At 48.8% G+C, this 26,420-nt stretch overlaps 3 protein-coding genes across 9 annotated transcripts; all 3 read left to right on the top strand.

Annotated features, from left to right (window-relative positions):
- Positions 1–1,066: 1,066 nt before the first annotated feature.
- LOC104909333 (regulator of G protein signaling 8) lies at positions 1,067–6,973 on the top strand. Its single transcript, XM_031554826.1, has 2 exons — positions 1,067–1,351; positions 3,070–6,973. The coding sequence occupies exons 1-2, from the start codon at positions 1,082–1,084 to the stop codon at positions 3,250–3,252; spliced, it is 453 nt and encodes a 150-aa protein (XP_031410686.1). The 5' UTR covers positions 1,067–1,081; the 3' UTR covers positions 3,253–6,973.
- Positions 6,974–11,338: 4,365 nt separating this feature from the next.
- On the top strand, positions 11,339–16,222 carry RGS16 (regulator of G protein signaling 16). Of its 4 annotated transcripts, none has more exons than XM_003208567.4 (5): positions 11,339–11,539; positions 12,392–12,493; positions 13,115–13,176; positions 14,291–14,457; positions 14,942–16,219. In XM_003208567.4, exons 1-5 carry the CDS (start codon positions 11,460–11,462, stop codon positions 15,140–15,142), a joined length of 612 nt encoding a protein of 203 aa, XP_003208615.2. In that variant the 5' UTR covers positions 11,339–11,459; the 3' UTR covers positions 15,143–16,219. The 4 variants fall into 4 exon arrangements, with proteins under 4 accessions (XP_003208615.2, XP_010714063.1, XP_010714064.1 ...); XM_010715761.3 differs by lacking the exon at positions 11,339–11,539 and adding an exon at positions 11,607–11,797 and having other exon boundaries at positions 14,942–16,222; XM_010715762.3 differs by lacking the exon at positions 11,339–11,539 and adding an exon at positions 11,824–12,103 and having other exon boundaries at positions 14,942–16,218.
- A 3,453-nt stretch (positions 16,223–19,675) lies between these two features.
- RNASEL (ribonuclease L) lies at positions 19,676–25,201 on the top strand. 4 transcript variants are annotated; one of them, XM_010715757.3, is made up of 7 exons: positions 19,676–19,783; positions 20,411–22,014; positions 22,352–22,440; positions 22,832–23,022; positions 23,125–23,248; positions 23,613–23,734; positions 24,615–25,201. In XM_010715757.3, exons 2-7 carry the CDS (start codon positions 20,616–20,618, stop codon positions 24,748–24,750), a joined length of 2,061 nt encoding a protein of 686 aa, XP_010714059.1. In that variant the 5' UTR covers positions 19,676–19,783; positions 20,411–20,615; the 3' UTR covers positions 24,751–25,201. The 4 variants fall into 4 exon arrangements, with proteins under 4 accessions (XP_010714059.1, XP_010714060.1, XP_010714058.1 ...); XM_010715758.3 differs by having other exon boundaries at positions 19,711–20,216; XM_010715756.3 differs by having other exon boundaries at positions 19,711–22,014.
- The last annotated feature ends 1,219 nt before the right edge of the window (positions 25,202–26,420 follow it).

Genomic DNA, 26,420 nt, shown 5'->3' with positions numbered 1-26,420 from the left:
AAAACAACCAGGAGCCAAATTTATCCTTCAGCTTAGCAAAAGAGAAAGGGTGTGTGTAAAGCCTTCAGTTAGTTCAACTCTGCTCGTGCCATTCAGGGAAAGGAAATAAAAACAATAGCTGTGTCCATAAATACAACCCAGCTGGGGTTTAAGAGCACATCGATGCCTAATAAATCTCTCGGTGTTTCTATTCTGCCCCAGCTGAGTCAGATTACATTACTGGAATCTCACAATTGCTGAGCATTAGCAAGTGATAAGAACACTTTTACTGCTGACTAGACGAGTAGTAATTACGCTGTGTCCTTTCCCTCTCCCCTTTATTGTAGCTGTAACAGTTGTGCTCTCCAAGATCCTTCCTCTGTGTGAGTGGAAACTAAAAATATGTCATAAGGCAATAAAGCAAAGCGATGGAGAACATCAGAGACAAGTCCACACGTGCTCTACTTTATTAAAGGCTTTTCTTAATGCCCCACTTTGTAACATCCCATCATTAATGTGGACAAGGTGGTGTGGAAACGGGTTGCCTCATTCAAGCTTAAGTGTGTCCAGAAAAGGGCAGGGAGCTGTGTGGGGTTTGGAGCACAGTGTGATGGGGAGCAGCTGAGGAAATGGCATGGGGCAGTGTGGAGAAGAGGAGCTCAGGGGAGACCTCGCTGCTCTCTACAGCTCCTAAAAGGAGGCTGTGCTGAGGTGGGTCAGCCTCTGCTCCTGGTAACAGCGGTAGGATGAGAGGTGATGGCATCAGGTTGTGCCAAGAGAAGTTTAGGTTGGGTGTGAGGAACAACTTCTCAGAAGAACCCTGGAGGAGTTCAAGAACTGTGGAGATGTGGCACTGAGGAACACGAGCTAGAACAGTCACAGGCTGGACTATATGATCTTAGTGATCTTTCCAACCTTAACGATTCTATGGTTGTTTCAAGAGGAAATTTCAAAGGTTCGATATTTCAATCCCAAAGAAAGCATTTTGCTATGTTGCCTGGCAAAAACTAAGTTTTCATTAATCACAGTGAATAATGCTTGGCTTCATGGCACCACTCTAGATGATGGATAATGAGATCATGGACTGTGCTGTCACATAGCTATGAGGACGGCCTCGGTTGGGCAGGAGCAGATGGAGGGATGCCATAGGATTTTTCCCAGCCTGCTTTCTCCTCCCGCTGTAACTCCCCTTGTATTCCTTGCAGATGGGTTGGCTGCTTTCCGTGCTTTCCTGAAGACTGAGTTCAGTGAGGAGAACCTGGAGTTTTGGCTGGCCTGCGAAGACTTCAAGAAGACCCGCTCAGCAGCCAAGCTGGCAGCCAAGGCACAACGCATCTTTGAGGAGTTCATTGACGTGCAGGCTCCCCGTGAGGTGGGTAGTCAGAGCTGCCCTTGGGCAGGGAATGGGTCCTGTCCCCCTGGTGGGACTGCAGGGGCTGGGGGATCTTCCTTCCCCTGGAGGTGATGGGGAGGAGGAGGTAAAGAGGAGAAGGCTTCCTGTTACAGGAAAGCCATCCTGCCTGCTCCAGTGCCTCTGCTTGCAGTGACTCATCCCCTGGTGAGGGCAACTGCTTTGATGATGCTAAATTACTCATTGCCAATGAGTTCGCTGGCAATTGCAACTTACATTTTCTAACCTCACCAGCTTCCTAGGAGATCCTCCCCAGCAACTTTACTACCGCTCCCCAGGCAGGCAGTTGGGCTCACTCCTCACAGGACATTGTGTCTAGGAGCATCCCACCAATGACTAACTTGTTGACTCTCCGGGGAAGAGTGTTTATCTGCTGACTAACTCCAGAGTCAATTAGACCTCCTGAAAAGATGCGATCAGGAGCTCGGAGCTGAACAAAAAGTGCAGTCACCACCTGAAGCCTGGCATTGTTCAGCACTCTTTAATGTACTGACAAGCTGATGCGGCTGTCAGATCCTGTGTCGTGATGTTGCTTTGTGGTACTGTATTCATAATGCAGTGCTTGCAGCACTGCTCTCCCACAACAGTCCTCTTGCACGTGTGCTTGTCATCATACGGGTGCTGCAAGGGGAGCAGAGAATCATAGAATGGCTTCATCCAGTTCAAACCCCTGCCATGGGCTGGCTGCCCACCGGCTCAGGCTGCCCAGGGCCCATCCATGGCCTGGGAAATCTCCAGGGATGGGGCAGGGCTCATCCTAAGAAGGCTCTCACAACCCCATCTCTGCACTGACAAGGCCATTGCAAGGCCACCGATGGCACCAGGTGGTGTGGACATCTCAGGGTGCAGTGCCCTCAGTGAGCACCTTCCTGCTGGGAGATTCACAGTTCTGCAGGGCTGTTTCTGGGTTAGAAACATGAGTGCAGGTTGGATGAGGTCTTTCCTAAAATCGAGTCCTTTTGTCATAATTCTGGCTTGCTAGTGACTCTCAAGTGACAGAGGGAGCTGATCTATCCTGCTGCCATCAGGGTTAAAGCAGGCAGCTTTACTTCTGAGACAGCTTTAAGTCTGGGCGCTCGTTAATAATGACAAATAACATCTTAGCAGCCAGGTTTTCAATACTAACCCTAACAAACGCTGACGGCTTGCTAGCAAAAGAAAACAGGAAAGCTCTTGTTGCTGGCTTCACAAACACACTGCAGTCATAACACGAGGGCTGTTTATTTTTTAAAGTCCCATTTCAAGGCATTGTAATATCACGCTGTTATGGGAAAAATCAAACAATTTATTTTATAATAACATAGCTGAATGAGAGTATGCTGATAGATTAAACCCAGCTAAAAGTTCTCTCCCCATCCTATTGGGCATGTGAGGGAGAAAGATTCTTGGGGAACAGGAGAGAGGTATGTTCAACAAGCAGGTATTTGTAGGATATTTGCTACGTAAATCCACGATTAAGAGACTGAAAGCAACTCGAGGTCAGAAACACTTAGGTCAGTATGTATCTTCTTCAACTGTTCCAAGTTCGAGGTAGGATTTATAACTCTGGGTCACTAGGCTCACAGAGTTTGGGGGGCTGTTGAGATGTGTCCAAGTGTGAGTGCTTGGTTCTTCTGCTGCTGAGACAAAATATGCATTTTTTTTAGCAGCAACCAACACTCTTCTGTTGCTTTTCCCAGGTGAACATTGACTTCCAGACACGGGAGCTGACAAGAAGGAACATGCAGGAGCCCTCCCTTTCCTGCTTTGACCAAGCCCAGGGAAAAGTGCACAGCCTGATGGAAAAAGACTCATACCCCAGGTTCCTGAGGTCCAAAATCTACACAGACCTGCTGTCTCAAACCCAGAGGAGGCTCAGCTAGAACAGCAACGGGGCCCGTGTTCTTCCCACAACAGCAACAACCCATCTCTAAATGTGAAACTTCCATGGGGTTAAAGGCAGTGGGAATGAGAGAGGAGGGAGGAGGGGAAGAGGAGACTTCCAAAGCGTGACCCTGACATGGTGTCAAGACTTTTTGAGTTTCTGTGCTTTTTTTGGTTAGCAGTAGCACCTTGCAGCTGTTGCACACAATGTTATCCTCTCCAGTCATGGGGCCTGAGGCTGTGGGGAGGGAGACAGAAGGCAAAGGCACATGAGTTGTGCTGCTTCCCAAGGTGGAAACCATCAGCAAACTCAGCACCCTTCCCATTGTGCTTGCACACTGTGTGATGAAATGTTGTCATCCACTCCGGACCCCTTGTATGCTTATTTTCATGGGATGGAGGCTGAGTGTTGTCTTCGTGCTGCTGCCAAGGAGCAGAATGTTTCTCACGAGGATGGTTATCCCAAAAGCTCCTGCTAGATCCGGTCCTCTAAGGCAAATGATTGCTTTTCATTGCTATTATTTGTTTGTGCTGTAGTTCAGCCTCAGGACTCCTGTCGCCGTTCAGACTCCATTGTGCTAGGCACCATACCAGAACCCAGCACAAAGAGCACCAGGGACGTACACAGCCTTGGTGGCTTCTTCTACCAGCTTTTGGGAAAGGGCTGGGAGAAGGGATGTCCCATCTGCCCCATACTGAGGTGTAAGAGAAGCACAAGACCCCTCTACCATGCCAGATATAATTTCTCATGGTAGTACTTGACCAAGCTCATGGCAGGGAGAGATGACGTGAAAACCACAGTCTTATTTTTGCTCTTGACTGTTGTTGTTACCTACTGAATGTCCGCTGTGGGTTCGATGCAATGCAAAGAAATCCTAAAGACGCAGATTCTGCTGCATGAAGCTTGCATACAAACAGTGAGCAGGACGGCTGTCCGGGCTCAAAGTGGTGTGCAAGGTGTGTTTTGGCCCTGCTCCATGGCCCAGATAACAGCTGCAGGAGGAGGCTCTGCAGATGTCGGTTGTGTAACCACACCTCTGTGCTGTGTGCAGTGATGCTGACTGCCTACATGGCTTTGCTTTCCCAGCTTATCAGCTGTCGCATTCCTGCAGTGTTGTATGGTGGGGAAGCAGATCGACAGCCTGTCTGTGGACTTAAGCCTGCAGACCAGAGGTTTGTTTTCTTGGTTTTATAAAGGTCTGGATGGTAACCTCATGGATCTTTCCCTTCTGTTGTTCATCAGAGGCTGTAAACTTCCGTTCTAGTTTAGGGTGGTAGGTGGGTCTGATGCTTCAGATGATCAAGGTTTAAATGTAATGTGGTGTAAACTGGGCAGACTAAATTCTGAAGATATACAGCATGCTTGGAGTTAGATGCATAGAGTCTGCTTGGATGCTAGAAGTCAACAGTATGTACAATAGGTAGTAAAGAGGTGTTGAGGGGTTTTGTAGGGACAGATGGGTGCAGATCATGATAGGGATGATTAGTGCCAGAGCGTGGCAGGAGGAGGTGAGGTGAGCTGCCTGCCAGTGCTTCTCCTAAAGCTGGTACACCTCTGAGAGGGCTTGGCTGATGCTGACCTCTAGTGCCAGCCAGATTTTCAGCCAAGTGCCCATTGCTGCCGTGGTCACAGACAGCCAGATGGGGAGAAACCAGCAGAACCATAAGTTTCTATCTAGGAATGAGGGCAGAAAGCTCAGAAGTGAGGTCCATGCCCAGGCTTGCTGGCAGAGCAGCATCTCTCTGCGTGCTCCTCCAGACTTGGGGCTGGCATCCTCACCAGCATGTGCCAGAAAGCTTCAAAGCGGCCCAAACCCTTTGAAATCCCAGCTGTTCTCCTTCTCCCATCCATCTGGTGAAGTGCTCTGAGCAGGCGTTTTGAGAAAGCCTTGCTGCAGCAAGTGATGGGATTTGTATCCCTGATGATGTTTTCCCCCTTCACCCGGTGCCAGATAGCATCTCAGGGAAGTGTCCCAGGGTGTACAGTGAAGCAAAGGTATTCTCTGAGGTGTATGAGTCTGGCATGGTTATTTTTGCTGCTGCTCTTACAATTCGTCTCTCCTGCAGGAAAGCAGCCTGGTTATTTAAAGTAAATTTCTTTCCTTCTTTTTAATAAGGAATTGGCACCAGCTGCTGCTTTTATGCCAAATGTCAGTCTGAAGTGAATTAAAATAGGCAACTTATATCTCTTCCTCTTAAACCAGGGGCTGATTAAGGAAATAGTGACAGAGCCAAAGCCTTGAAAAGCACTGAATGATGACTAATCCTCACCGAGGACAAATATCCTATCTTTGATTCATCTCCCACTGAAGTGAAAGGAATATTCATACCTCACAAACCCCTTTTCCCTCTCCACAGGCACACACCTCCAAAAACTCGTTCCTGTTTCAAGTCATGTCAGAGTGCCATCGCATGAAAGGAAGGGAAAAAAACAAAACTGCCAGTCAAGTCAGCTCTGTTGACTCTGTGCTTGTGCTGGTGTGTATGCAGGCAGCCCTCAAGCCCTTTGGCAGCAAAGGAAGGAAGGGTTTGCAAATGGTCTTTCCCCACTTTATAGACTGCAGACCCAAAATCCAGGTGGGGATGCAGAACCCAAATCTGCTCCAATTTCTTTTCTCCTGCTGTGGCTGCCAGCCAGGCTGGGGATTACTTGCATCCCTTTTACGTGTCAGTGCTCTGATGGGTCCCTGCTCTCCACGCTGCGAGAGCGTGAAGGGCAAAGTCCCATGAGTTAAGCACAGGAGGGAAATGGGGGTGTGGGTAGGTGAGAGTGCATGTCAATTTGTGTCTGTGTTACCTCGTGTCTCCTTTTAGAGAAGCTTTTCTGAGACATAAATCTGCATGATAAAATAGGAGAATTAGGCATAAACAACATACAGTGAGATTTTAGCGGTGTTGTGTTTGCCTCTTGTGTAGGTTTGACTAGTAATAGGAGATGTAAACTCTGCTAGGCTTCCAGTTACCCATAAGAGCACATGTATCAAACTGAACTGAATGTTCACCAATAGACACAAAACCAAAATGTTTACAGCATTCAGAGCAATAGCAAAGCATACCTCATGCCAGCCCTGGAGTGCCTCTCGCTTGTCACTGCGACTCTCCCCTGTGGGCCTCCAGCTTCTCCCCCAAACCTCTCTCTGGTTTTCAGTCCTGTCCCTGTGGCCGTCCCTCCTCTTCCTCACCCCCACCTGAAGCACTCCTGTCCATGCCCTTCCCCTCCACCAGCACAAGCCTGGGTTACACTGCCTCTTGTTTGCATACCCTCTGTACCCATGTGTCCATTTTTCCTTTCCTTCCCTGGATGCTTGTCTTGCCTACACACCTACAGAGCTCCGAGTAGCTGTTCCTTGTGCATTATATAAGAAGAAAACGCTCCCCATCATTTACGCATCATCTTTCATCCCTGGGGCTGCTGCAGTTTCCTCATGTCTCAGTGCAGTGTATCTCTGGCATCGAAGCATTTTGATCCTAGAGCTGGAACGAACCCACGTGTTGCTGCTAGACCAGAAAGCTTTTCCCATCTGTGCACCCCCTGGGCTTTTCTCATCCCTGTGCCATGCTGTGTGCCCACTCGTGCTCCACGTGCTGCTGGGTGAGACGGAGCTGGGCAGCACTTGGTGCTCGCTGCTGGGCTGCTCCAGCACGGCTGCAGCTGTGTTTCCTCTGAGCTTCCTGATTAAACAAAACAGAGTGTAAATAAAGGTGTATTTGCTCAGTGAAGTCGGTCGTTCTGCTCTGTGCTTCCTCTTGGCTTTACTGGAAGGATGCTTCTCTGGTTTGATGCTCCAGTAAATTCAGTGGGAGTTCAGGGAAATGAGTGGATGGGAGGGAGCTGGCAGAAGGGATGAACTTAGTGCAGAAAAAAACAGAGCCTTGCTGGCAAAAGGGCACAGGAGAGCAGGCAGTGCTTGCTTCTGGAGCACCTGGTGCCTCCTGCAGCCCATTGCTGTTACTGAACCCACAGCACAGCAGATCTGGAGCTGCTCAGCTTTGCACTCACAGTGCAGTTAGTAGTGCTGCCCTGGGAGAAATGTCTTTATGTTGCTCTACCAGTGCCCAGCTGAAAAGTAATGGGGGAAAGAGGCATTTTGTGTTGTTTATGCAGCCCTCTGTAGGATGCTGGTAATTAAAGAGCTCTCCCTGAGGTGGGTCCCCTTCCCTCAATTACCACGACTGAAGCATATCTTCCTCTCTCTCTACAAGCAAAACCCATCAGACACTCAGAGTTCAGACTTCTCCTTAAGTTCCATCTTCTTTGGGATGACAGCCTCAAGGACCTGACCCCATCACCAAGCAAGGAGTGGTGTAAGATGTGTGCTCCTCGGGAGACATCACTGCGTGTGGCTCAGAGGAGGTGTGGAGGGGAATGAATGTATGGGGTGACTTCAGAATAGGGCAGAAAAACTCTTTTCAGTTGTTCCCTGAGCAATGTTTTTATTTTAATAAGTCCTGATGCTGTAAATGTCTCCTCTGTGTCTGGGAGCTGCGGTGCCACTGGGTGATGGAGCTGCTTGGGCAGGACATGGGGGTTCAGCCTGATTCCTTCCCTATGGGGAAGGCGTGGGCTTGGGTTCAGTTGGACCTTCCCTATCTATTAACTGCTTATTAGCTTCTAGGGTCACCTCCCTCATTAGCTGGAGGAACTCCTCACCCCATCAGCTGTCTGAACAGACTACATCCCCACTGAGCCACATCACTGCACCGCGATGCATTGTTCACCTTTACTGTATAGACATCATGAGGATGTGAAATAAACAGCCTGAGAACTACCTGCCTTGTTGTGCCTGTGTGTCTGGAAAAGCTGTGAGGTCGGATGCGTCCTGCTGTCCTACAGGTCACGCTGCCTCATGGCCGTTTGGAAGGAATGCAGAACCATGGAGTCATTCAGGTTGGAGAAGACCTTGGGGGATCCTTGGGGATCCCCCAACCCACCCCCATCATTGACCACATCCCTCAGTGCCACATCTCCATGGTTCTGTGACACCTCAAGGGACGGTTACCCCCCACTCCCTGGGCAGCTGTGCCACTCCATCACTGCTCTTTGAAAGAAGAAATGTTTCCTGATATCCCTCCCTGCCCACAGGTGAGTGTTAGTTACATGGCCCATGCAGGGCTGCAGCCTCATTCAAAAAGAAAACCTCAGCAAGCTTGTTTTTCTACAGGAATTGCTGCAGTGCAATTTATCACCCCCTCTGTTCTCTTCCTATCCCACTCCGTTGACTCTAATGATCTTCTTTTATTGTTTTCTCCTTTCATCTGCAGCTCCTTTCCCTCTAAGCCTCTTCCTGAGCCAAACCGATTTGCATGCATCCAAGGGGAGAATCTGCCATTAGTGCCGCTCTGTCTCTGCTCTCCGTTAGGATATATTTAGCTGCTGCCTTTGTTGTGTTTTTTTTTAATTTTTTTTTTTTCCCTTGCTGTTCAGTGTCTTTACAGAGCAGGTGCTGGGATCGGAAAGGGAAGATTAAAAATACCTGCTGTCAGATACCTCTCCCTACACAGCTGTGCTTGCATGCTGCACGAAGCGAGTGCAGGGGCAGAGTGGGGAACAGCTGCCCCTTGAAAACCCCATTTGTAATTCTAATTTTTAATGATTTTTTTTTCTTCTGTCTTTCAGTCATCCCTTTCCACGCTGCTATGAATTTCCAGAGCAATGATTCCCTCCAATGCTGTGTGTGAGGACAGAGTTGCTTTTTTTTTTTTTTGGTCTGGCAATCCATCCAACACCTCTCTGTGCAGACACAGCCCTCGGGACACGGCCTTCAGGTATTACCATCACCCATTGCTGCTGCTCCCAATCATTTGGAAAGGAGTCAGGTGAATCAGCATCACCCTCCTGTGATGCACCGGGACAGCATGGTGCCATGCAAGCCTCACGAGAAGAAGAGAACATTTATAAAACCTCAGCAGGAGGGAAGCCATAGAACCATCAGGGTTGGAAAAGATATTCAAGATTACCAAATTCAGCCTTCAGCCTGTCCTATGGAGACCCACAACTGTCTCCCATGCACACATGCATAAGCTCTTCCTCTCCTTCTCCCCTTACATCCCATCCCTTTCTGTACCCCTCCCATTCCACCAAACCACATGATTTTGCATTTCTTCCTCTGCCCACATCCCTCAGCTCTTTCCCTTCTTCTCCCATTCCCCACGCCCAACATCTGTTCCCTATTTACCGTGGCTCCTCTTCCTTCTTCCAAGTCTCTTCCAGAGAAAAATACCTATAGGGAAATAGCAATGGGGAGGTTCTTATCAGCAGGGCTGGATGCTGGGACATTGCTGGTGATGTGAGGGGCCATGCTGGTTCCATGGACGGTGGGCTTCGTGCTGCCAGTGTTGCAGCATGTTGATGGGAAAGCAGCCCAGCCCTGGGCATTGCAACACAGCTGGGTTTTTGTGTTCCAAAACAAGGGCTGATAACATAGAACACGGGCTGGAGCTGCAGGAGGCTGCTAAGCTAAATGAGACAGGAAGCACGTAATTTAATTAGATATTGAACAGAATGAAGACATCTGAGTACACGCACATAGTTGGGCTCAGAAGTTATTGCATAATCCTAATGAGGAGCTGTGCATTAGAAAATATAGCACGGACCATCTCCCATGCTGGATCTCACCCACTGAAGGGGAAAGATCAAAACCTGCCCCAAGGCAGCAGGGCAGGGGCTCAGGTATAATTTCCCATGGCTTTGTGCACCTTCTGGCTGAGCAGCCTTGCTGCCCAAGAAGATGCAGCCTCCAGCTGGCTCTTGATTTTAGGTTTAGGTTGGATTTGGGGAAGAATTTCTTCCTGGAAAGGGTGGCCAAGCCTTGGAGCAGGCTGCCCAAGGAAGAGGGGGAGTTCCCCATCCCTGGGGGTATTGAAGAGACATGAGGATGTGATACTAATGGACAAGGGCTAGTGGTGGGTCTCTATAGGTCAGGTTGATGGTTGGACTTGGTAGTCTTGGATATCTTTTCCAATCCTGATGGTCCTATAGTTTCCCTCCTGCTGAGGTTTTATAAAGGTTCTCTTCCTCCTGTGGGGCTTGAAAAGCCCAGGCTCCCATTGTAGCCTTTTTCTAACTTCTGACTTCCATCAGCCTTCTCTCACCTGAGCATTCAAAAGATGCTACAGAAGGGACAAGGTATGTTTACACCTTATTTCTATGGGGAAAAGCAGTGGGGAGGAAGGGGCTGGAGCAAAGTGAGGGCTGGAACGTCAGGGCCAGTGATCATAGAACCACAGAACATCCTGAGTTGGAAGGGAAACAGAACAGAAGGATCATAGAATGGTTTAGGCTGGAAGGGATCCTAAAGATCATCTAGTTCCAACTCCGCTGCCATGGGTAGGTTGTCTCCTGTGAGCTCTGGCCCTTACTATGTTGGATTGATGCTGGCAATGGGGCAGCAAGGCAGGAGGCAGCTTGAGTTCATGAAATTTGCCTCTGCTGGCTGCTGAGCTGGTGCTAATGGGAGAAGTGTAGAGGAAGGAGAAGATGAGGAGTATCCATTCAGTTCCCATCTTCTTGCCTGTTTCTGTGTCTTAGTTTCAGTAGAGTTTCAGCTCTACTCTTTCCATATTCAGTTCCCATTGGGATGCCCCTTTACCAGGTGTTTCCCCACGCTATGTTCAGTCTTTCATCAGTGCTCTTCCCCTCCCCTTCTCCAGAAAATCTGCAATGAAGAGACACGGGCAGACATCAGCCCTCATTTAACCAGCCTTGAAGTTGGCCGTGATGCTCTTTGAGTAGTGCCAAAATGTCGCGTAGCTCTGCTCTGCACAGCAGCATGGTGCTGGGGGGCTGCCCTGGGGTCAGCAAGGTGTCCCTGCTGCAGTGATGCCACCACGCCAGCCTTCGCCGTGCAGGGATGAGGCTTTGGAGTCATCAGCCGGTGGGATGGTGCTGACTAATTGCTTGTCCCCTTCGCCGTTCCTGCGGTTACTCAGCAGGCTGCACACGTCGGTGGACGCGAGCCTATTTTTTCCACTTATCGAGGAAGCAGTGCTGACTGTGATGCTCAAGGACGAGCCTCCCTCCCCCTCCCTTTGCACCTACCCAAGCGGTTATCATCTCTGCTGGTGCCGAGCAGCTGTTGGTTGGCTGGAGGCTGGAGTGGAGCCGGGTACCCTCCCAGCCTTCCCGCCCCATATAAGCACAGCTCCTCGACGCTATTCCAGCCAGCAGCACGCAACGCAGAAGTACAGGTGGTGCTCAGAGGATTCAATGAGTTGCTGGATGCCTCGGTGCCCAGCTCTCAGCATGTGCCGACGATTGGCTGCGCTTCCTATCATTTGCCTGGAGAGGTAAGGGGCTTTGCCACGCCACAGCACTGGGAAGTAGAGGGTTAGCTGGAAAAGATGCTCCTGACGTCGGATCAGCCTCTGCTGTCATGATGTTTTGATAGAAATCAGGGTGCAGACTGCACTGAACTCACAGCTAGGGATGGCTGCAGGATTTGCTGTGGTTCCCAGGAGGAGATGTAGAGCTGAAACACCTAGGCTGCCCCACACCTTGCCGTGTGCACACACGACGTTATTTCTGCCATCTCCATCTCAGCACAGGTTGGCAGCAGCACTGCTTTAATAGAGGCGCTCACAGCAACGGGGACATCCTGCCAAACATGGCTACGAAGCTGTGCAATGCTGGTGCCCTGACATTTAAGCACTTATTTTTGCACGGGCGCCTTGGGATGCCAGCAGGAGCTGCAGTACGCAAATAGCAGCAGGGCTGCGCGCTGCCAGGAGACCCAAGGGAGAGGAGCGGATTTAGCAGCAGCTCCTGCCCTGTTGCAGGACACCCGGTGGGGACTCATCTGGCTCCAAGTTGCCACAGCTGCCATTGTGCTGTCCGGGTCCCCGAGGCATGGGGTAGGTGATGGCGACAGCTCTATGGCACCCCTAAAAAGCAGGGGAGCAGCTGTGACAGCACAGTGCGGAGATGCTCCTTCTCTGCTGAGCAGAAGGCGAGCGCTGTGATTTTTCCAGCTCACTGCGGAGCACGGTTGCCAGGAAGCAGAAAAAGCCATTAGGGGATTGATTATTGTATGCAGCAGAAAGCAAGAAAGCCAGAGAGCTGGAGGAGAGAGGGCTACCCCTGCGAACAGGGATGGTGGTGGCAGTCCCCACATTCCAACCTCTCCACTTCCTCTCTTCCAGAGCCAAGGAACTCAAGACCCGCTTGGGGATCCTGCTGCATAAACCGGAGCTGAGACACGGCAGCGGGGCAGCGGGCAAGCTGCAGCTGGGCTCCAGGCGGAGGTAAGCTGAGGCTGCGGGTCCCCTTGGGCTAGGCTGTCCCTGGGGATGCTCTGCTTAAAGGGGAGGATGCGGTGCTGTTCGTCCTGGCGGTCCCGCCCCACTGCCTGCCACGTCCCAGCTCCACCAGTTATAAAGTCGGGTTGGAGAAGGATGCACCGGCATTAGGCAGAGTGGGGGCTTAGCATCAAGTTGGAAAGCCAGAGGGCTCCCACAGGTGCTGGTACCTCAAACCCGTGCCTGAGTCCCCCAGGGAATGCATACAGCATTAAAAACAAAATACTGAACCTTGCGGCTGTCAGCCAGACGCCTGCATGCAGAGGGGGCTCTGCTGGGCTGCTACTGGGGAAAAGGACTCTGCTGAGCATCCTCTAGAGGAGACTGCCCAGCCAAAGCTGCACTATGGAGCTGAAGTCTGGTGAGCCATCAGGGAATGTAAAAGAAAGAGGAAAAGAGAAAGGAAAGAGGGCTCACAGGTAAAGGATACTGGGGTCTCGCTGTGGCTTCCTGCTGGTGCTGCTGCTTCCCTTCTTGAGCTGTCTCATCGTGAACTGCTTTAGTGAAGTGCTCCCATCCTTCGCCGGCAAGATGGCAAGCCTCATGTCCTGTTGTTTTTTTTCGCAGAGACTCCTCACGAGAAGTGCTTGAGTGGAGGGAATCCTTTGACCAGCTCCTCAAGAGTAAAAGTGAGTTGGATTTTGTTTTTTCCTCTTTATAAGAGCATGTAGGATGTATCCTGGAGCCAGATCTCCTCCTCAGTTAGCTGCTCTAGAAACTTGGAATGTGTCCCCATGCCCAGTGCGCAGCCAGGTCCCTGTGGCTTTACCCTTCCCTTCTGGCTGGATGTTTTTGGGGGACAGAAGTGCTGTCTCACAGCTTTGTGGGCCAGGAGCACACAAAGCTGTGGGCATGCTGAGAGGTGGCACGTACCTTCAGCTGGAGGGTATCTTTCCATTACATTCTCTGGGCTCATGTCTGCTGCCCATGTAGCTGCTTTCCCGCAGGATTTTATTGCTTTGGAAAACATTGCTGCCCTCTGTCTGCCCATCCTATACCTCTCCAATGGCTCTTACATGGAGAGAAGGCATTCAACCGCTGTGCTGAGATGCACACCTCCATTTTCCTCTCCAAAATTCACGGCAGTTCATACAGTTCATGTAAGGCGTTGTAGCCATAGGGCCAGCAAGGAGACCAGATATGAACACAAAAGTATTTGTCTGCTTAAATTTATTCCATGGCAACAGACAGTCCTTCCACAGTGCTAGTCCAGGGCAGGCATCTTTTTCCAGCCTTCGTCATGTGCTGTGAAGGTTAGCGAACATCTCCAGCTTTGTAACTCAATAAATATATCCCCCCAAGCCTGGTTCCCCTGCTGCAGGCACTCTCCCATACTCCTCAGCATCTCATTCCCCTAAATCCCAGCTGAGAAATAAAAATAAAGCCATCTCTCCTTGATTCCCACAGGCACTCATATCTTAGTGGATTTTCCCTTCATAGAATTAGCTCTTTTCCGAAGCTGTAAAGAAACCACTCTAAAGACTCATTACAGAAAGGTCAGATAAATAAAACTGGAGGATTATTTGTCTGTGGGAAAGGATTTTATTGGAGCCTTAAGGCCAATTAGCAGAAGTTCAGAGGCTGGAGTTTGTCCAGAGGGAAAGGAAATCCAGAGATGCTGTGGTATGGTCTCCCAGGGAGATGGTGGGCAATGCCACATCCAGCAGCCCCATCACCTCCCAGTGCAAGTCTTGATGACTTCTTCCCCTCCAACCCCACTCACTGCCTGTCCCTCTGTTGCAGATGGAGTGACTGCCTTCCACACCTTCCTGAAGACTGAGTTTAGCGAGGAGAACCTGGACTTCTGGCTGGCCTGCGAGGACTTCAAGAAGACCCGCTCCAAAACCAAGCTGGCCTCCAAAGCCAACAGGATCTTTGAGGAGTTTGTCCAAAGCGAGGCACCCAGAGAGGTGAGAGCCGACCCTGCCTCTGCTGTGTAGCACTGGATGGGAAGGGGAAGGGATAAAACATCATAAAATATCCAGTGAGTTTTGGTAGATGCTGTTTCAGCTCAGTGGAAAGGTTTGGCCTCATTCACCTGAGCTTTCCAATCTCATGTGGTGACCCAAAATGAAGAGGTGTAAAGGCCAGCAAGTTTCATACGAGGAAAAATTTCTTCTCAGAAGGAATGGTGAAGCATTGGCTCAGGCTGCCCAGAGAGGCAGTGGAGTCACCATCCCTGGGGGTATCCAGGGGAAGGGTAGATGTTACACTGAGTGACATGGTCTGAGCGGTCAGGGGCACGGGTTGATGGTGGGTCTTGATGATCATAGAGGTCTTTCCAACCGTAATGATTCTATGACCCTGTGTCTTCACCCTCATTAGGAGAAGCCCGCTCCTCTCCCCACACTGGCCAGCGCTAAGCTAACATTTATGGGTGCTCCTTCCTTGCAGGTTAACATTGACCACGAAACCAGGGAGATCACCAGGAAGAACCTCACAGGAGCCACTTCCGCTTGCTTCAACGAGGCGCAGGCGAAGACCCGCACCCTGATGGAGAAGGACTCCTACCCCCGCTTCCTGAAGTCAGCCTCCTACCAGGACATGACCAAGCAGGCCGCCAGCTGCAGCATCAACAAGCGCTTGCACACCTGACCCATGCCCAGCACCAAACCCGCTCCGGGTGGGCACCGAGGGCCTGGTGGTGGAGTTTGGGCTGAAATCCCAGCCTTCCGGCAGGACGCCCAGGACCTTCAGTGCTCCCACTGAGGCTGCCCTACGGAGAGGCCTTCCCACCCCATTGCCGGTGGTCCCGTTGTTGGGCTGCACAGGGTTGAAGCCACCCATGTTTCAGCAAGAAGAATGGTGGGCCCGGGAGCAGCACGGCCTTAGCAGTGACTTTTCTATCCTTTCCTTAAGCTTTGTGGCCTGCAGGCAGCACTCGAACTTAGGTCACAGGCATTTTTGTTATTGTTATTATTTATTTTGTGGCTATTGTTATGATATGTATTTATGAGAAGAGCACTGCTCAAAGCATGCGCACATCCCTTGCTCGGAGGAGCTTGTAAATTAATTTATTTTAGGTATTGCAGCACTTAGCATGCCTCCCACGGCTTCTGTATAATAACTGCAAGAGAGAAAAATAGCTTTGTAATGCATCCGTGGAGCAAGGTACGCAAATAGCAGCAGGGAGAGCTGCACCGAACTGGGTCTGAGGTTTCCTGGGAGCATGGAGGACCATTGATGGCCATAAAAGGATGCTTTGCAGTTCGTGCCATTTCCCTTTTTTTGCCCTTAAATAGAGCTCTGTGGCCGGCACCTCGGCACATGGGCTAGCAGCTTGTTCTAGGCAGAGAACAGCAGAGCAGAAGGGCACTTGGAGTGTTGAAAACTTATTTTTAAATCACTTGGGAGGTAAAAGCTGTGTTTACAGTTTGGTTTACAGTTGGGTCTGGTGTTGCCCTGGCCGGTCTGCAGCTGAGGAACCCCAAGGACCAGTTTAAGGATGTTACTCCTGAGTCCTCCCGCTTCTACCTCTGAGTCTGGTGGGTCCCAGCTGCATTCACGGGGCTATTTGAGCTGTTTTGTTATTTATTATTTACTTTTACAACTGGAACCACCTTCGTTGTGTTACCGAAGTGAATGGCATACAGAGGTCCATTTTTGCTACAAACATGACATCATGGTTACAAAATAAAACACAAAGAGGGCAATGCTGTGACACCATTACTGGCTGTGGGCTTTTCATTGATTTTCTCTTTCAGCCTTTGGGGGGCCGTTACAAAGCACGCGTGTAAGGAAAGCTGCTTGCAGTTCATGGCTTGAGGCTACCTACAGCCCCTTTGAAACTTGTGACCTGAGAAAAACAGCAAGGGAAGGGGAAACCTGTGAAGAGTAAAACTTCCTCATGGTACCAGGAAGGGTGTTGGAAACCACCCAACTCCAACATACTGCCTCCCAAGGTCCAGGATGTTTCATCCAAGCACTGCCCCAAATAACAACCAAACCAAGCATCCCTTTAAACCTCCAACTTTCTATTTATTGCCTGTGTGGAAGGCAAAATGAGCTGTATTGAGGAGAGCATGAGTGCAGGAAGTGAGGAAGAGTTGTGTTGCAGTTAATGGGCTCTCAGATCCCAAGGCAATGCTGCTAACACAAGTGGGTCACAACCACTGAAGTGATGTTTGCAAGCAACAGCTTCCGTAACAAACATTCCTGTCTCTTCTGGCATGGCCACACATTCCAAAGATCACATCAGCTCTTCTTCTACAGTTGACACGCACCTAAATGGAGGAAGAGAGATGAAGCTGCCCACCTTATCTTTTGTTCAAGGAATGAGGAGAAAGATAGCCAGCATATGTTTAAATTACCCAGAAATAGACTCAGTGAGAGCAACAAATGGCACTGAGACAAAGAGAAACAAAATCACATCCATTTGATTTTGCCTAACAAAAAAAAAACAAAAAACTTTGTCTTGCACACTTTGACATTAATTCAAATGTGACTTTCTATTAAAAAAAGTCAATTTGCCCCCCCCCCCAAAAAAAAAAGGTCAAATTGGCATTGTTTCATTTCACAAAGAGAAAACTCCATTGACAAAACCACATGCTTGCATCTAATACATCCTTCACTGCTGGCAAAACCCCAGCCTCATATAACAAAGCCTTAGGGGAAAAAAAAAAAAAACAATAAAAAACCAACCTCAAACCACAGACCCGCCTTGAGAAAGCAGAACTGGAGCCTCCCATAAACCATGGCCAAAGTTTCCCAGGGCAAGGTCTGGGAATTTGGGATCAGAAGAGACATTCTGATATGTGGCTGCATGCATTCGTCCGTTATGTATTACGGAAAGACAACCTGCAAATAAATGCTCCAACATGAAGGGCAGTATTCCTGCTCTCTGGCACTGCAGGGTGCTGGGCTCTGCAGCCATATGCTCCATGCTGGCTCTGATGTGCTGCAGCTGTAACCCAGACACAGCTGGTGGGGAAGGGCAGGGGGTGGGAAACAGATGGGAGAAGCAGTGCTGGGATCCCCCTCCCAGCTGGGGAAATGCATTTAAGTTTATGTCCTCAAGTTGGATGCCTGTCTGATGAACTTTGGGTGCCTTCAGAGGATCTGTTCTGCTCTTCTTGTCCATGCACTGTGCATGGTGACCTGCTTGGTGGGGTGCTTGTATGCCTGGGTGTTGCCCTCACCTCTTCTTGAGCCCACTTGCTATGGATGTGCTGTTTAGAGTTGGTTTTCTTTGAACTGGTGAGAACAGAGTGGAAGCCCAGAAGGGAAGCAAATATAGATTGGAAGTGTAGCAGTGCTCTACTGCAGAATGAGCTTTGGTTAGTGCTTCAGGCTGGATATTGGGAAACATTTCTTCTCTGGGTGGTGATGAATTGGCACAGGCAGCCCAGGGGAGTGGTGGGGTCACCATCCCTGGGGGTGTTCAAGAAATGTGGGGTTGTGACACTGAGTGATATAGTAGGCAACACTGGGAATGGATGGTTAGAATAGGTGTTCTTAGAGGTTTTTTCCATCCGTAGTGATTCTGTATTCAGAGCTCCACCTGCCACAGTTCAGGTCACATCTTCCTGTAGGCTATTTTCCAGTGCTCTGCTCCAGCATGGTGGTGTGGCCAAGCATATAAATCTTTGGATGTTCTTAGTTAGAAATATAATAAGGAAGGAAGTACAAAGAACACGAGAAAAAAGACCCATCCTTACTATTCTTAGCTTCTTTTAAAATTATTTTGACTTAGCAGGCAATTTCTGTTGTCATCTTTTAGCTCATGTTTATTTGTGGCCAGTGCGTGGATGCTATCTCAAGGGAGAGCTGCAAACCGGGTGTGTGTCCATCAGCATGGAGGAACAGGAGGACTTGCATCACTGTGTCCTTTGTTTCCCTGCTTGTTGTGTCCATAACCCATCTCCTGAGCCCTCTGCTTTGCTGGTGTGCAGGCATACAACATGGTAGCCATCGCTTTTCCATCCTCTGGCTGCTCCTTGTCCTCAGCTTGGCTTTTTCTTTTTGTGGTCCTAATGTTACTGTGTCTACTGTCATGCTGTGAAGCTCAGCTTCTGCACTGCAGCCCCCAATAAGCTGTTGTAGTGTCTGAGACATCCTGAGTCTGTTTCTATGTCTTGCTGGCAATAATGCTGTTTACAAATGGTTTGTATTGTGGCTAACAATTTCTGATGGTGCATCTGTCAGAACTGGCTCCCTTTCATCTTCATGCTATTAAACAGCAAACTGCTTTAATGTAGCTGGGTGGCATTGGTATTTTTGTGTTGTAAATTGGATTTTATTTTTTTTTTTAATAATAGGTTGCAAGGATCATGCTCAAAGAGCTGCAATGCAGGCCTGCTTCAAGCCAAAGATGACTCTTCAAAAAAGGCTTCTGGACCATAAATAAGCACAGGCTGCCCAGGAGGGTGGTGGGGGTTACTGTCCCTGGAGGTGTTCCAGAACCATGGAGATGTGCACTGAGGGATATGGGCAGTGGGCACGGTGGGGGTGAGTTATGTTTGGATCTGATGGTCCCAGAGGTCTTTTCCAGTCTTAATGATTCTTTGATACTTGGACGGCTGGACTGAAAATGCCTGTGCTATATATGTCCACTGGCCAACAGCTTGGAAATCATAGAGCTGTGGCAGTGTTGCCCACAGTTATCTAAAAGTTGGTACTCCCTTGAGTGAAGAAGCTATGCTGAGTCTGTAGAAGGCTACCTTGAGTGGTGTCGTAGGAGGGGAAGATATAAAAGATGATCCTGGGATGACAGCTATCAAGAATGATGCAGGGGGCAGCTGCCTTCTTCCAACATGGCTTGATCCCCTGGGTGAGACTTAGGAGATTTGTTTGGTCATGAGAATGGAACCTTGCAAGCAGGTTTGCAGACTTCTGCTGCATGCTGAAAGTGCCCCCAGACCCACCTCCCAAAAGCTTGTTTTCTCCTCCGAAAGTAGGCACAATCCTTCCAGGTGCTGCTCCATCCTATGGGAGCTTGTTCTTGGCAGAGCTGCTCCCTGGCTCTGGAGCTGTCTTAAGCTGTTGCTGGGCTTGCAACTGATTAGAGGATCCTGTTCTTGTCTGCCTGGAGCTGGTGGTTACTGCTGACGATGTGTGAATGCAGGCGGGGCTGTGTGATTTGGCTTGTCCTCTGGCTGAGAGCAGTGGGATGGGCCAGAAATGCGTAACGCTCCTGTGAGTGGGCTGTTCTACATCTCGGAAGAGGAAGAAGAAAAAAGAGAAGGACAGACATTTTGCATGCTTTTCCTCTCCTCTTTCACTTTCCAGGGCTTGCAGGTTCTCCTTGCTGGTGGTGGGACGTTTGGTTTGGCCCTGCTGTGCTGGAGGGGTGGGGGTGTCAGTGAAATACAGTGTTTGGTTACTGCTTTGTGGTTTGGGGGAAAGAGGGCGGAAGCCGTACTAGAATGGGATCTTTGTCTTTCCCGAGGGTACACTGCTGTGAATTTAAACTTTGGCTTCATGCATAAAAACTGCTCTGCCCCTTTTCTGATTAGTTCATATTAATTATCTAGAATTCTGCTTGTCGGGTGGGAGAATGCCAGTTTCTGCCTGTATGCTGTGTTCTCCAGCTGGATGGGGAGATCAAGGACAGCTTATTGGATAACCTGTAGGAAATCCATCATGACTTTAATAGCAAGAACATCCTAAATTCACCCCATCCCTTCATTCAGATGTGCCAGCCCCATGGGAGACGTCTGCTTGTGTTGTGGTCAGTGAAATGGGGCAAGCAATGAGGATGAGTGGGGGATGTGTCCCTTAGTAAAAGCTGTAGTCATGCTTGTTTCAGCTAGCATCGGCATTACTATCCTATGTGAGAGTTGCTCCTCTCACATCTGCAAGGCATCAATGTAAATGATGAGGTTTCATGGCTTAATAAAATAGGGTCTTCTGCTTATTAATTAGGTGAAGCCAATATCTCACCTAGTGCATTCCATCAGCCAGACCTGGAGCATCCCTTGTGATGAGGACACTGAGTCTTGCACTTAACCCGTCCTTCACTGAGATCCCTGGATGTTTGATGTTTGTTTGGTGAGGAACACCAGGGTACAGAGTCCTCCCTGTGACCATCGTGGAGCCCAGAGCCCACGGTCAGCAGGAGGCATCTACCATGTCTGGCATGCAGAGAGCAGAAAACATTGCTTCTGAGTTAAATGATGCTTTGCGATATGGCCAGAGGGAAAAAGTGCTGGAGCTGCTGGAGAATGGGGCAGATGTGAACTCCAAAGTAGAATTTGGATGGACACCGCTTCACAGTGCTGTGCAATCTGGTGACAAGGAGATGGTCCAACTTCTGCTGGCCAAAGGTGCATGCCCACACGCCAGGAAGGATAATGGTGGCACTGCGTTTATTGAGGCAGCGATGGTGGGAGACGTGGAAATACTGGAGCTCCTTTTTGGTTGTGGGTTTAACATTAATGACAGTGACGATAATGGATTCACTGCTTTCATGGAAGCTGCTTTGTATGGGAAAGAGGAAGCCTTGAGGCTCCTGCACAGCAAAGGTGCAGATGTGAATTTGAGGAGGACGGCCAGTGAGCAGAAGAAGAAACTGCGCAAGGGAGGGAAGACTGCACTAATGGATGCTTGTTTGGAAGGCCACTTGTCAGTGGTAAAAACTCTTATCCAGGAGATGGGGGCTGATGTGAACATTTGTGACAATCAAGGTAGGAATGCCTTGATCCATGCCCTCAAAGATAATGTAAGGGGAAAAAATGAGTCAGATGTCCTTGAAATAGGCCGTTTCCTGCTGGACCGTGGTGTTGATATCAACTGCAAAGATGAAGCTGGCAAAACTGCCCTCATTCTAGCTGTGCAAAGGAAGAATACAAGTTTGGTGGAAGCTCTGTTGGACAGGGATGACATAAAAATTGATGAAGCAGGTGAGGATGGCCAAACAGCTCTGACAGTGGCTGTAGAGAAAAACACATATGATATAGCAGAGATGTTGTGTAAAAAAGGTGCAAGGACTGACATTGGGAAACTTATTGATGTTGCAAATAGGAACCGTGCTAGTAAAATGGCATGCCTTCTTCTGAACTATAACACCACGTTTGTTCCAACAAAACCTGACAACTGGGAGCCAAAGAGCAAACGTTGGAGGCACCAGCTGCAAAGTCTTCATAAGATGTATCGTCCCATGATTGGCAAATTGAAAGTATTTCAGCACACCTCTCAGAGAATTCAGGATAACATCTACCTTGGGCTCTATGATGGGATGGAGGTGGCGGTATGGATACACCACCGTGCAGAAGGTGTCAAGGAGAAAACATTCCTTGGCCAATGTGGGAGCTGTGAACATCTACTGAAGCTCTTCCAGTCTGAGCAAGAAAAAGGCTGCGTGTATTTGTGCTTCCCTCTCTGGGAGAAAAACCTCGAAGAACATCTGCAGGACCCAGAAGACCAAAAGGATTACAAAGGCATCCTGAAGATGATCTTCCAGGCAGTGAGAGAGCTGCACTCACTCGGGTTTGCTCACCAGTCTCTGCATCCCAAGAACTTCTTGATAGGTTGGTTGGTTTTTGTTGTTTTGGTGGTTATTTTGTTGTTGGTGTTGTTGTTTCCTGTTGCCTGACACCTCCCATCCTAAGTCAGATATGAAAGACCGGTGCAGTTGTGTTTATGCAGAATGGCATTAGTTCTCTGGATAAGCACAGACGTGTTCCAGATAGCCCTGGGGGAGTGAACAGAGTAGCTTTCACGTCTCATTAGATCTGCTTGCATTTCTGGGCTTTGCAGATAGCACAACCCACAGCAGTCTCTCCAGAGATCTATTTTCTAAAGAAAGCAGAGACAAGCTTGTATCATCAACGTTCCTCACTTGTTAACGTTCTCTTATTTCCCCAGATTTAGGTGGCAAAATTTACTTGGCGGATTTTGATAGCACCAGAAATCTGACTGAAGGCAAAACAGAATTTATCAACAAAGACTTAGAGGTAACTTCCATCCAAATCAATGTACGTTTTCAAGCCTTAGGTTATTTCTGATACTTTCTTTTGCAGTGATTTCTAGGGGCATCTCTTGTGCATCCTCAACTAGCAGATGTGTTGCTTTTGGGGCAAGCCCATGTCACGGTAGACCATATATGAGAATGGGAGTGATTAGGATGTAAGGCTTGGGCTGGTTCTGGGATCCAGCCCTTGGGATCTGGATTATGGTGTTTGCCCCACCTCATTGTGCACAAACCTACAGAGTTTCTATCCATGTATATTTGCACAGTTGTGCACACCCGCAGACCCATGTATACATTCTGCTTATTTAGGAATACTGGTCCCATTTCTTCCATTTGGTAAGAACCTTTACACATCTTGATTTGTTTCTTTGCAGAACCTCAGCAAGCTCATGCTGTATGTTTTAACAAGGGGTGGGAAACCCCTTCATGAAGTCAGTACCAAGGATATGGATGCAGATTCTGTGGATTATGAGGAGGCTTTGGACCTTATTGATAGCCTGGCCTCTCATGATGAACGGGGCTTGGAACCTCTGAGCGAGCACCCCTATTTCTGGAGCAAACAGAAGTAAGTCCTAAGAGCACAAAGGCAAGTTGTTTGTGCAGGATTTGCCTGCAATGCTGGGAATGGTGTTAGCTGTTGCAGCTAATGAAGGTCCTTGTTCTGCAGGAAGTTCAATGTCCTAAAGCATATATGGAATAAAATCAAAGATCTGACTGGTGATGATCGAAAGGATGCTTTTGACACTCTTAATGCTGGAAAACCTATTCTTTACCCAAACTGGACTGAGCAGGTAAACCTCTTCTCTTTGGGTTGATGTGAGGTTGGAGCTGGATCTTCAACCAGAAGTTTTCCTCAACTGGACCAAGACTCTGGATTCTCTCCTCCTCTCCTGTAGATGTTCATAATCAACTGTGCCATGTTGACAGTCCTAATATGAATGCTATGCCTTGACCAGGCAGGAAGATCAGGGACTCTGTATTGTGTGTTTCCTGCAGAGCTCATGTTGGTCAACATACTTATAAGTGTCACAGAGTGCAGCCATGCCAGGTGATGTCTCTGCAGAATGGCAGGAGTTGTGATAAGTAAAAGCAGATGTGCTGCTTTCACGTTGTGTGTGAAAGGCAGGGAATAAATAATCCGTAATCTTATTTCAGATTGATCAAGAGATTCTGTATATCATGACGACTCGCAGTGATGGGAGAAAATTCTTCTACAAGAAAGACATCACAAACCTACTGAGATTCATCAGAAATCTGGATGAGCACCCTGATAAGAGGTATGTGTTCACACGCTTGTCTCTGCCACGGTTGTTTTGTTGGATATCTGTAAGAATCAGTGAGTTTGAGAGCAAAATCTTCTTTAGAAAGGAGGCCAGGATATGAGAGGAAGCTCATAAAAACTCATTTTTTCAGGGGTTGCTTCCTTTGACAGCACAGTAGTGTATAAGGGATTGTGTAACACCTCCTGAGGGTGAGAATGAAGCTTGCTCACAGGATTAAACTTCAGATTTTGAAGCAACATCTGGCTCCCAGATTTGTATCACCCCTTCCTTGTACTTTGAGGTAGCCTCCTTACTGCTTGCTGCTATTTCCAAAGTGCTGATGTTACTGAGCTGAGGCAGTTTGAATCATAGAATCATTAAGGTTAGAAAGGCCACTAAGATCATGAAGTCCAACCATCTAACCACCAACCCATGCTCTAAACCATGCCACTCGGTGCCCCATCTACCCTTCCCCTGATCCATCTCCAAGGATGGTGAGTTCACCACCATCCTGGGCAGCCAATGGCTCATTCAGTGCTCCTGAAGAGCTGCTGGACTGCCTAGCCCTCTACAACCATGTGCGTTTCACATCTGAGGCCACAGGTCTCCGGTGACACAGGCTCTAACTCCAAGTCATGCTTTCACCCAGGCTAGTGGCCAGCACTGCTCTTCTGTGAAGATGCAGGTGGAGGTGCTGGAGAAATAGCAAAAAGATAGAGTGCAGATCTTAGGGAAAGCATGGAAAGGTTGCAGTTCAAGGACTGGTGGGAAACCTTCCTGTGTTATCAGAACGGCTTTTCTCTGCAAGGGAGGAATTGAGGCATCATGGGTTCCTTGGATGTTCTTTTAAAAAGCTTTTATTTTGCTGTTTTATTTTTTATTCTTTCTCCTTCAGGATCAGTGAAATAGCAGGAGACTATGCTGAGTATTTCCTGAAGCTTTTTCCAAAACTGACCATTCATGCCTACAACCGTTTACGCCGGCACCCCAGGTACAGTCACTTCATAGACATTCAGGACCCTTCTTCATAGGAGGCCGTTGCCTCGCATCCCATGGATGATCCCACTTTCTCTGCCTCCTTCAGCTGCAAAAGAGTTGAAGAAAGTGGGTAAGGAGATGAGAGCATAGGCAGGGGCTGAGCACAGAGGACTCGGTCTGAGAAAATGGAGTGTGGTTCAGAAGATGTGTCTGGTACAGGAACCATGGGCTTGGGAGAGGTGCCAAGCTGACTGTTAGCTCAGTGACTTCTCCATCCCTCTGGGCTTGACTACCCCTTGGAGATGGAGACCTTGTGGTATCTTCATTGTCCCAGGAGTTGCTTGTTTCTTTGTTCACAGCTTTCAGGAGGTGGCACAATGCTTACACAGTGCTTACGGAATATTTTCTAGCTGCTGAAAGGGTTTTTAATGCTATGAAAAACCGACTGGTGTTCTATTAGCCTACACAGAGCCAAACTGGGAATAAACTTGTTTGGAAAACTGACATTTCCTGTGCTCTTCTATGAATGAGGTACCCCGCCCCTCCCTGAGAGAGGAAAGCATTCTGAAGCTGTACAGGGCACTGAAGGCTCCCTCTCCTTGGGTGCGTAACATCTCTTGGGAGATGGGCTGTATGGAGGACTAATTGTTGCTTTGCTTTCATGAGGTGAGGATTTCATGGCTGAGTTGATGTGTAAAGATGAATCAGTGCTTGCGTGCTCTTGTGTACATGCAAAATTCAGAGTGGGTGTGTTTGACCCATCTCCTCTACAAGGGAGTGACTGTCAGAATGCATCACTGAGCCCTGTGCATCTGCTTAGCTGTGTGTGCTGATATCTTTACGTGTTTGCAAACCAGCAGGCAGTGCTGTGCATGAGCCTGATTGCCATGCATCTTGGTGTGTGTGTGTGTGTGTGTGTGTGTGTGTGTGTGTGTGTGTGTGTGTGTGTGTGTGTGTACACGAGAAATCCAGGCACATCTGTTATTTTGAGCCTGGCTGTGAGCTGCCTTCTGCAGTGCAAACAAAGTGCAGTCAGATTTCTACACCTTCCCAACTTGCATTGTGCAGTGTGCTCATGCAATGGCTCTGCTCACTTGCCAGCACAGAGCTTGCACTTTGCTAGTGCCTGAGCTGCTGCTCTGGGCACTGATGTGTGCATGGCTCACCATGTATACGTGCTGTGACTTAAGGGCTGATGCAATGCAGCTAGCTTTTGGGGCTGGAAGTCTGGGGTAAACCCAGCTTGCAGCGCAAGGGCAATATTGAGGAACTGGTTGGACATGCAGCTGGCTGTAAGAAGCTGCTGCAGCTCCTGAGAAGTCTCTCATTTACGAGAACGTTGGACTTTGGGTTTGTTTGATCCTGCCAAGTGTTGTTAATCCTAATGGACAAATAGGAAACGTCATCTCCTGCCTTAAATACACCTGTGCTGTTGCCAGGCTGCAGGTTCTAGGATTTGAGGGTTAAAATGTAGCTGAAAATAGCCGTAAAGGTACACAATGGAGTTTGCACGGGAGGGAGCTGTGAGCAGCAGTGTGTGCTAAAGGTTCTGCTCTTTGCTTCATGAGGTGATGTCTAAAGTACACCGGATTTCTGCAGCTTCCTGGTGGCTCAGCACAGCCATGCTTCCTTGTTTTTCAAAAAGAAAAATGAAGGCATTTGGTAGGACTTGGTTAGTGCTTTGGAAATTTAGATGCACCAGGTATTTAAAAAGGGAACAAAA

This window comes from Meleagris gallopavo, chromosome 10, assembly GCF_000146605.3.
Source record: "Meleagris gallopavo isolate NT-WF06-2002-E0010 breed Aviagen turkey brand Nicholas breeding stock chromosome 10, Turkey_5.1, whole genome shotgun sequence".
Classification (NCBI taxonomy): Eukaryota; Metazoa; Chordata; class Aves; order Galliformes; family Phasianidae; genus Meleagris; species Meleagris gallopavo.
Note: the sequence above shows the minus strand (reverse complement) of the source record. Positions and strands in the feature narration are given on the sequence as shown.

Coding starts and splice junctions, on each gene's coding strand:
- RGS16 (XM_010715761.3), top strand. CDS start 11,679: ATGGCTGCAGGATTTGCTGTGGTTCCCAGGAGGAGATGTAGAGCTGAA. Junction 13,177..14,290: donor CCAGCTCCTCAAGAGTAAAA/GTGAGTTGGATT, acceptor CCTCTGTTGCAG/ATGGAGTGACTGCCTTCCAC. Junction 14,458..14,941: donor AAAGCGAGGCACCCAGAGAG/GTGAGAGCCGAC, acceptor CCTTCCTTGCAG/GTTAACATTGACCACGAAAC.
- LOC104909333 (XM_031554826.1), top strand. CDS start 1,082: ATGAGGACGGCCTCGGTTGGGCAGGAGCAGATGGAGGGATGCCATAGG. Junction 1,352..3,069: donor ACGTGCAGGCTCCCCGTGAG/GTGGGTAGTCAG, acceptor TGCTTTTCCCAG/GTGAACATTGACTTCCAGAC.
- RNASEL (XM_010715757.3), top strand. CDS start 20,616: ATGTCTGGCATGCAGAGAGCAGAAAACATTGCTTCTGAGTTAAATGAT. Junction 22,015..22,351: donor TCCCAAGAACTTCTTGATAG/GTTGGTTGGTTT, acceptor TTATTTCCCCAG/ATTTAGGTGGCAAAATTTAC. Junction 23,249..23,612: donor ACCCAAACTGGACTGAGCAG/GTAAACCTCTTC, acceptor ATCTTATTTCAG/ATTGATCAAGAGATTCTGTA.